We start from the raw sequence: 9589 nt of genomic DNA, 5'->3' as shown, positions 1-9589 counted from the left end.
TAGATTCATCCTAGAGCTCTGAGCAGAACTTAGAGCGGTACCAGCGGTACCGGTACCGGTCCAGCTGCAGCCGTCCTCCAGTGGAGCCGCCCGCTTTGTGAAAGCGCCTTATGGACAGAAAGCGTCTCTACTCTGTGAATGCAGCTCCTGCTGCTGATTCCTGTCTGCAGAGCAAACGTCCACATTCAGAACCTCTCTGGTCTGTAAACCGGCTGGACGCTCTGCTGCTGCAGCAGGTCCGACCCAGACAGCTTTACTGGTTACTGTGGAGGGGTTTCTTAAATTGTTTTTATGAGGCGACACTCTGTCCTGAAAGCACCTTTTAAATAACGTAATTATGATTAATATAAATACCATTCTGCTACCAGCCAGGACCGTTGCCATGGTTACTGCTTGGCAGCAGACTTCCAGGTATTTATACTAATTTACATTAATATGTGTTTATGGAGGCGACAGGCGGAGCAACAGCTGCTGGTTCCTGTAAATCAGGGTTAATAAAGGAAAGGTGCGAAGACCCCTTATGATGCACAAGAACTTTGGACTTAGTGTTTCCTCGCCCGGACGCGGGTCACCGGGGCCCCCTCTGGAGCCAGGCCTGGAGGTGGGGCACGATGGTGAGCGCCTAGTGGCCTGGCTTTTACCCACGGAGCCCGGCCGGGCTCAGCCCGAAGAGGAGACATGGGTCCCCCTTCCAACGGGCTCACCACCTGTCGGAGGGGCCAAAGGGGTCGGGTGCAATGTGTTATGGGCGGCAGCCAAGGGAGGGGACCCTGGTGGTCTGATTCTCGGCTGCAGAAGTTGGCTCTTGGGACGTGGAACATCACCTCTCTGGTGGGGAAGGAACCGGAGCCGGTGTGCGAGGCTGAGAGGTTCTGACTAGAAATAGTCGGCCTCGCCTCGACGCATGGCTCTGGTTCTGGAACCAGTCTCCTTGAGAGGGGCTGGACATACTTCCACTCTGGAGTTGCCCAGGGTGAGAGGCGCCGGGCAGGAGTGGGCATACTTGTTGCCCCCCATCTTGGCGCCTGTACGTTGGGGTTTACCCCGGTGAGCGAGAGGGTAGCCTCCCTCCACCTACGGGTGGGGGGACGGGTTCTGACTGTTGTCTGTGCTTACGGGCCGAACAGCAGTTCAGATTACCCACCCTTCTTGGAGTCCTTGGAGGGAGGCCGCAGTTCGATGATCAACTTTGTCATTGTTTAATCAGCTCTGCAGCCGTATGTCTTGGACACTCAGTTAAAAAGAGGTGTGGAGCTGTCCACTGACCTCTACCTAGTGGTGAGTTGGCTCCGGTGGTGGGGGAGGAAGCCGGTCACACCTGGCAGGCCCAAACGTGTTGTGAGGGTCTGCTGGGAACGTCTGGCAGAGTCCCCTGCGAGGCGGAGCTTTAACTCCCATCTCTCATGCAGAATTTCGAACATGTTCCGAGGGCGATGCGGGACATTGAGTCTGAGTGGACCATGTTCCCATATTCCAGACCTCCATTGCCGAGGCAGCTTATTGGAGCTGTGGCCGCAAGGTTGTCGGTGCCTGTCATGGCGGCAACCCTCGAACCCGTTGGTGAACACCTTCAGTGGGGGATGCTGTCAGGCTGAAGAAGGAGTCCTATTGGACCTTTTTGGCCTGTGGGACTCCAGAAGCAGCTGATGGGTACCGGCAGGTGAAGCGGCATGTGGCTCGGGTGGTTGCTGAGGCAAAAACTCGGGCGTGGGAGGAATTTGGAGAGGCCATGGAGAAAGACTTCAGCACGGCTTCGAGGCGACTCTGGTCCACCATCCGGCGTCTCAGGAGGGGGAAGCAGTGCAGCACCAACACTGTTTATAGTGGGGGTGGTGGTGCTGCTGACCTCGACTCGGGACGTTGTGGGCCGGTGGGCGGAATACTTCAAAGACCTCCTCAATCCCACCAACATGCCTTCTGTTGATGAAGCTGAGCCTGGTGTCTCTGGGTCGGGCTCTCCAATCTCCGGGGACGAGGTCACCGAGGTGGTCAAAAAGCTCCTCGGTGGCAGGGCCCCTCTGTGGCAGGGCCCCGGGGGTGGCAGGGCCCCTTGGTGGCAGGGCCCCGGGGGTGGATGAGATTCGCCCGGAGTTCCTTAAGGCTCTGGATGTTGTAGGGTTGTGTTGGCTCACGCAACTCTGCAATATCGCATGGACATCGGGGGCAGTTCCTCTGGATTGGCAGACTGGGGTGGAGGTCCCTCTGTTCAAAAAGGGGGACTGGAGGTGTGCTCCAATTACAGAGGGGTCACACTCTTAAGCTTCCCTGGTAAGGTCTATTCGGGGTTCCTGGAGAGGAGGGTCCATCGGATAGTCGAACCTCAGATTCAGGAACAGCAGTGTGGTTTTCGTCCTGGTCGTGGAACACTGGACCAGCTCTACACCCTCAGCAGGGTCCTGGAGGGTGCATGGGAGTTCGCCCAACTGGTCAACATGTGTTTTGTGGACTTGGAGAAGGCGTTCGACCATGTCCCCAGGGGATCCTTGTGGGGGGTTCTCCGGGAGTATGGGCTACCGGGCCCTTTGATACGGGCTGTCAGGTCTCTGTATGACTGGTGTCAGAGTCTGGGCCGCATTGCCGATTCTGTTCACTACTTTCATGGACAGAATTTCTAGGCGCAGCCGAGGTGTTGAGGGGATCTGTTTTGGTGGCCTTAGGATCGCGTCTCTGCTTTTTGGGGATGATGTGGTCCTGTTGGCTTCATCAGATCGTGATCTGCAGCTCTCTCTGGAGCGGTTCCCGGCCGAGTGTGAAGCGGCCAGGATGAGGCTCAGTGCCTCCAAATCCGAGGCCATGGTCTTGAGCCGGAAAAGGGTAGAGTGCCTTCTCCGGGTCAGGGGGGTCGTCCTGCCTCAAGTGGAGGAGTTTAAGTATCTGGGGATCTTGTTCACGAATGAGGGAAGAAGGAAGCAGGAGATCGACAGGCGGATTGGGGCAGCGTCTGCCATGAAGCGGGCGCTGTACCGGTCCGTCGTGGTGAAGAGAGAGCTGAGTCAAAAAGTGAAGCTCCCGATTTACCGATTAATCTACGTTCCTACCCTCATCTATGGTCATGAGCTTTGGGTCATGACCGAAAGAACGAGGTCACGGATACAAGCGGCTGAAATGGGTTTCCTCTGCAGGGTGGCTGGGCTCTCCCTTAGAGAGAGAAGCTCGGTCATCCAGGAGGGACTCAGAGTAGAGCTGCTGCTCCTCCACATCGAGAGGAGCCAGTTGAGGTGGCTCGGGCATCTGGTCAGGATGCCTCGTGGACGCCTCCCTGNCTTTATGACAACAGTCATAAATATTCATGAAGGCTTATTCATGCTCATGACAGGTGTTTATGACAGTGTCATGTCAGTCTTATTCAACCCCCTTCAAATAAAGTGTTACCCTTAAGTCTCCCTGGTAAGGTCTATTCATGGGTCCTGGAGAGGAGGGTCTGTCGGATAGTCGAACCTCAGATTCAGGATTTTTTTTGTGTGTGGAATCTTGAGGGAAGAGATTAATTTAATACAACTTGGAATAAGGCTGTATCACAACAAAATGTCAAAAAAGTGAACTGTTCTGAATACTTCCCAGACTCCATGAACAGGGAATGAGTTATCCTCTTGCCTTTAGGGAAACAACTGTATCCAGCCATATCCACAACATATCTAGAAACAGGACATGGGGTGACCAGCGTAAAAATACAAACTGCACAGAAAGGCACGTAAATTTCCACACAAAACACTAAGAAATATAGCAGTGACTTGAAGATGAATCAAAAATATCTACAATTAGAAAAATCTAAATAAGAATGGGATGTAATAGAAGTATCGCCATTTCCCAAAGTGTGTAGAGAGTCGACTGACAAAAGTTAAGTATTTCACTGGCAGGCATTTTTAGCATTTTCAGTTTCAGCCCACAGAAACATAAAATTATACGGACATGCTCTATAACACATGGTAATCCATGGTAATCATCAATAGTACATGAATGTGGCTAACTTTTACGGTAACTTTTCAGTTTCTCTGTTTTACGGTGACATGTTTATGTCCTTTTTTGTTTGTTTTACCCAAAATAAAATGCAGCTGTGTACCGAAAGGAGTTCTCTCATCAGTGTGTTGCTATTGGACGGGTTCTGCTGACTTGTCGCAATTGAAACCTCTCGCATGACCACATTTGCCAAATACAACCTTGGTGAAGATTTGCTATATGTGGGGTCTTGCCAAGTATAGCAGGTCAAAATTCCCTAATCTGGACAGTAAGGAGCAGGCATGCTCTTTCACGTTCTGCCTCACCAGAAATGAAGTCTGATCAGGTTCCCAGTTCAACCCAGAACCAATATAAAACCACAAACAAACATAGCGTACACGCTCATTTCTACGGTTTATTTACAATCACAGTGCTAGCATAATATTTCTATCAGACACCCATTTAGAATATTTCCACCTGTTAAATACTGAACAGTAAACAGTCAACATAAACCTGAATACCTAGGTTTATGTATTTGCTTTTCAAATCCACATTGAGAGCTGGAAACACTGACGTCATGTAAGAGTTAGTTGTGGTTGGAAAAGACAAACTGGGACAATGTTTAAGTCTGTGTCTCAGGAGAAACTGCAGATTATTACCAAGGGAATCCAATGTGAAATGATCAGTGACAGACTGAACTTGCAAAAATGTTGCAATACTATCTTCTTTCTTTGTTTAGTTTATTGAGAACATATATCAAATGTAGTTTTTTATGAACTTATGACCACTTTAGTGAAACAATATTTGTTTTTTTGGCTCAGATGATCCAAACCCTACAGGGCTTATGAATAAACTGTTAAAGGACTTCCCAGAATTCAATCAGGAGGAAAAGAATGTTGCAAGATAAACCACGTGAATAGAGCCACTGGGAGTAACCTTCTCCAAGATGACATGGTTTTCCACTCCAACACATTAGAATTCATGTTTAAACACAGCCAAGAACAGATTTAACTCTGTTCATTTATGCAACAGAAATTCACAACAAATGTCAACTCAATGGACTTTATAGGACAAACAGGTCCAATTTGTTTCCAGCTACATGTGGAAACCAATTTTATGGAGTTAGTTTTGTTTCACAGTTATTCAATAAAAAAAATAAAAAAATTATGTCAAACAAAAATAGTCGTATTCAATCAAAAAAAATTATGTCAAAGAAAAAAAGTAGTATTCAATCAAAAAAAATCATGTCAAACAAAAAAGTAGTATTCAATCAAAAAAAAAAAATCATGTCAAACAAAAAAAGTAGTATTCAATCAAAAAAAAAAAATCATGTCAAACAAAAAAAGTAGTATTAAAACAAAAAAAAAAAATCATGTCAAAGCAAAAATCACTAAGTTTTCTTTTTAAACTTTTTTTTGTGAGAGCTAAACTCCGCCCCTGTCCTCTGATAGGGTACGGTGACGGAGGTGGTCAATGAGGGCGCGGGGCTTTACCTGCTGGACAGGAAAGTGGGGCTTTGCCTGGCCTTTCAGCCGCCAGCAAGGAGGAAGCTGAGACCCGGAGATCAGGTGGAGGTGAGTACTGCTGCTGAGCACTGATTGGTCCCTGAACTCTGATTGGTTCCTGAGCTCTGATTGGTTCCCGACCTCTGATTGGTCCCCGACCTTTAATTGGTCCTTGAGCTCTGATTGGTTCCTGACATCTGATTGGTCCTTGACCTCTGATTGGTCCCTAACCATCTGTTTTTTCCTCCAGCTGCATCAGGTCCACTTCCTGTACCGACCGAGCCCTGACTTCCCTCCCAGCATGCTTTGCTGCTGCCTCGGCTCCTCCCTCAGGGTGTCGGCCTTCAGCCGGGTGGGCGGAGCCTCCAAAGAATCCTGTTGCCCTGGAGACGGAGTGTTGCCACTGTTACTGCTGCAGAGCAACAGAGGAGTGGACCAGTACCTTTGGACCTGCAGCTTGGCCTGCCAGCTGGCCCACAGGTGATGGTTCTGGTCTGGACCTGTCCGACCCGCTTTCAGCCTGTCTACAGGGTTCTGGAGGTTCTTCTCTTTTTCTCGGTCTTTGTGTCGGCGCTATGCAGACCTGTTGTCATGGCAACTGACACAACTCCTCCGCTGACCCACAGCAGAGCTTAGTTAAAGTAAAGGAATCAACACCAAAAACCACAAAAACATTTTCCACACAGGAAGTAAAAAACCCAAACAGAACATTTTGTCATTTTCAGAATTGATGGAAATATTTTTATCACCAATAATGAACACAGCAGTGTTTGGTTAGATCATTTAAACATCTGCTGAGGATCTGTGTGTGCGTTTGTTTGTAATAACTTGTGGGGACCATTTTTCTGACACATTTATGTTGTGGAGATCCACTGCTCCTTGTGGGACCCGAAGCCTGGGCCCCACAAGGAGAAACGTTGTTTTTGGGTCAGGGGTCAGAGTTAGGACTAAGGTGTAAATTGAGTTTTGATTAGGGTTAGGGTTAGGGCGGAGCGAGGGCTGCAGGTGGCGAAGACCAGACCGGCGGAGACCAGCTTGGAGAAGATCAGACGCCTGACTTGGACCATCGGGGCCGAGAAGGGAGGACAGACACCAAGAGAGACAATAGAAAGATACAAACAACGATTGCAATGTTTTAGTCGAAGTCAGGATGAGATTTAAGGACCACTGCCTTTTAAAATGAGGTATTTAAGATCTTTAGTTTTTTTGGATGGGTCTATTCAAGTCTGAAGGGAAAACCCGGTGTTTAGTGAATGATGACTTTCTTCAAGTTAACAGAAATGTTTTTGGGTCTCTTTATTTTTCCTGAGGGAGTTTTTTTCATTAGGGTCGGGGTATCCTCCCATAACATTGGAGCAGTGGTGCAAACATGAACAAAGCTAGCTGCAGCAGAAAGGGCCCACTCCCTGTGCAGGGAGAGGACTTCCCTTTGGGCAGGCTTTCCATCATGGCTTACAAAGGGTCAAAGTGCAGACCCCACTCTTGGGAGTTCTTTGGTTAGTCACTAGTTCATCAGTGAACGCTCTAAAACGGTTCAGTTGTGTGTTCATTATTACTTTATCTGTAGCCTAAGGGTCCTTCAAGGTGTAGAGAAGGTGGAGAATAAGGAGTCACAAGGAGTAAATGAAAACACAGAAAAAGGTATTAAAGTTGGCCTCGTTTAGTGTGAACAGGATGCTCAACCCAGTTAAAAGGTCTAAAGTATTAGGAAAACTGAGAAGGGAGGGAGTGGCACTGCTGCAGGAGACGCACCTGACAGAGAAGGAACATGAGAAACTAAAGAGAAACTAAAGAGATGAGTTAAAGTATTTTACTCATCTTATAGATCAGGCCGTAGGAGAGGAGTCGCAGTCCTTACATCAGAAAGAAATATATTTGAAAAGCCTTCAGAATAAAAGACAAAGAAGGGACATACATGCTGATTAAGGGGAGATTAGAAGGAGAACTGGTTACCATCCTCAACATATATGCCCCCCCAGGCTCTGACTGGTTATTACTGGTCATTACTTGTTAGTACTGGTCATTACTGGTTATTACTGGTCATTACTGGTCACCATCCTGTAGCACCCACAGGCTCTGACTGGTTATTACTGGTCATTACTGGTTAGTACTGGTCATTACTGGTCATTACTGGTTATTACTGGTTATTACTAGTCATTACTGGTTATTACTGGTTATTACTAGTCATTACTGGTCATTACTGGTTATTACTGGTCATTATTGGTTATTACTAGTCGTTATTGGTTATTACTAGTCATTACTGGTTATTACTGGTTATTACTGGTCATTACTGGTCACCATCCTGTAGCCCCCCCAGGCTCTGACTGGTTATTACTGGTCATTACTTGTTAGTACTGGTCATTACTGGTTATTATTGGTCATTACTGGTTAGTACTGGTCATTACTGGTTATTACTGGTCATTACTGGTCACCATCCTGTAGCCCCCACAGGCTCTGACTGGTCATTACTGGTTATTACTGGCTATTACTGGTTATTACTAGTTACTACTAGTCATTACTGGTTATTACTGGTTATTACTGGTCATTACTGGTCACCATCCTGTAGCCCCCCAGGCTCTGACTGATTATTACTGGTCATTACTGGTTATTACTGGTTATTACTGGTCACCATCTTGTAGCCCCCCCAGGCTCTGACTGGTTATTACTGGTCATTACTGGTCATTACTGGTCATTACTGGTCATTACTGGTCACCATCCTGTAGCCCCCCCCCAGGCTTTGACTGGTCATTACTGGTCATTACTTGTCATTACTTGTCATTACTGGTTATTACTGGTCACCATCCTGTAGTCCCCTCAGGCTCTGACTGGTCATTTTATAGAATGATGTTTGATTTAATGACAGAAGGCATGTGTGTGTGTGTGAACCATGTTTTCATAGCCTCATGGGGACCTTTGCATGTCTACAATGTGGGGTTATGGGGACCCACTGCTCCTTGAAGCCTGGTCTCCATGAGGGGAATCCCCATTTTTGGGTTCGTGGTTCGGTTCAAGTGTAAGGTGTGAACTGAATTGGTTCGTCTGCAGAAATGAATGGAAGTCAATGGAAAGCCCCCACAAAGATAGATGGAGAAAGAGTAACAACTGTGTTTGTGACCCTGTAGCANGATGGAGAAAGAGTAACAACTGTGTTTGTGACCCTGTAGCACTAAATTAACCAAAACATCAAACTGCAGCCCAGCTACATGCTAATGTTGTTAAGCTAACAGAGCTGACCCACTTCCTGCTATCTGGATAATTAAAACTTTTTCCTGACCTGTGAAACTCTTGGGTCTTTTCTAGCTATCGTAGTTTTGACAGTAAAATATGGCGTCACTTTTGTAGACTGTCGGGTTTTCCACAGACTGAACCTGTTTAGAAACACTTAGTGAGAGCAGCAGGCTCAGTGGCGCCACCATGGGCCACATGGTGTCATGACGCCCAATCCAGATCAATGATCAGGAGGAGGGAGCTCCATCACCATCTGATGGGTCATGTGATCATCGTCCTCTGATCAGCTGATCAACTGTCTCCAACATGTCCCACCAACTGTCCCCTGTCCCTCTGTCTCCAGTCTGGTCCCTGCTGAGCCTCTCCATCCTCCTCTTCATCCTCCTCTTCCTCACTGCGTCTGTCTTCTGTCCTGGAAACTATCAGAGATGCTGTGGACACAGAGAGGACGAGGACAGAGAGACATCTACTCTGAGATGTTGGACAGGCCTCACCGCTGTCCTCTGGACCAGGTAGGTGTCCCTCAGAGACATGTCCCACTGTCTGTCTGTCCTCAGATGGACTCAGTGTCTCTGTCCTCAGTACCAGGTGGACCCGTCCGTCCCTCAGCTCCTCAGTGTCTCAGATGTCCTCCAGTCCCTGCAGTCGTCCTCTCTGCTGCCCCCTGGTGTCCTCAGCTCATCTCAGGTCAACTCTGGTCTCTCCTGGTCCTACAGGACGCTGACCTCTGACCCCAGGAGAGGAGACAGTCTCAGGTAACCTCAGCAGCATCAGGACCATCAGTTGGGAGGGAGCGGATCAGAACCTGCTTTCTGTTAGGCCCCGCCCCCTTTTAGGGTCTCATGCATAGACATAATATAAGGATAGACCCTCATGGACCGCTCTCGCCTATTGTTGCTGACGAGATTTAGGGCGGCCAT

General features: G+C 48.0%; 1 protein-coding gene across 2 annotated transcripts in view; it reads left to right on the top strand.

Annotated features, from left to right (window-relative positions):
• ctc1 (CTS telomere maintenance complex component 1) overlaps positions 1-9589 on the top strand; it is a 76193-nt gene that overhangs the window by 20892 nt on the left and 45712 nt on the right. The window contains exons 9-12 of one of the 2 annotated variants that reach the window (XM_016667030.1): positions 5388-5510; positions 5692-5921; positions 9013-9181; positions 9237-9424. In XM_016667030.1, coding sequence (XP_016522516.1) covers positions 5388-5510; positions 5692-5921; positions 9013-9181; positions 9237-9424 — 710 coding nt within the window. The remainder of the gene's footprint in view (positions 1-5387; positions 5511-5691; positions 5922-9012; positions 9182-9236; positions 9425-9589) is intronic. The other variant, XM_007543677.2, reaches the window with a different exon arrangement.

Source organism: Poecilia formosa, unplaced genomic scaffold (assembly GCF_000485575.1).
Source record: "Poecilia formosa unplaced genomic scaffold, Poecilia_formosa-5.1.2 Scaffold877, whole genome shotgun sequence".
NCBI classification, from domain to species: domain Eukaryota; kingdom Metazoa; phylum Chordata; class Actinopteri; order Cyprinodontiformes; family Poeciliidae; genus Poecilia; species Poecilia formosa.
Note: the sequence above shows the minus strand (reverse complement) of the source record. Positions and strands in the feature narration are given on the sequence as shown.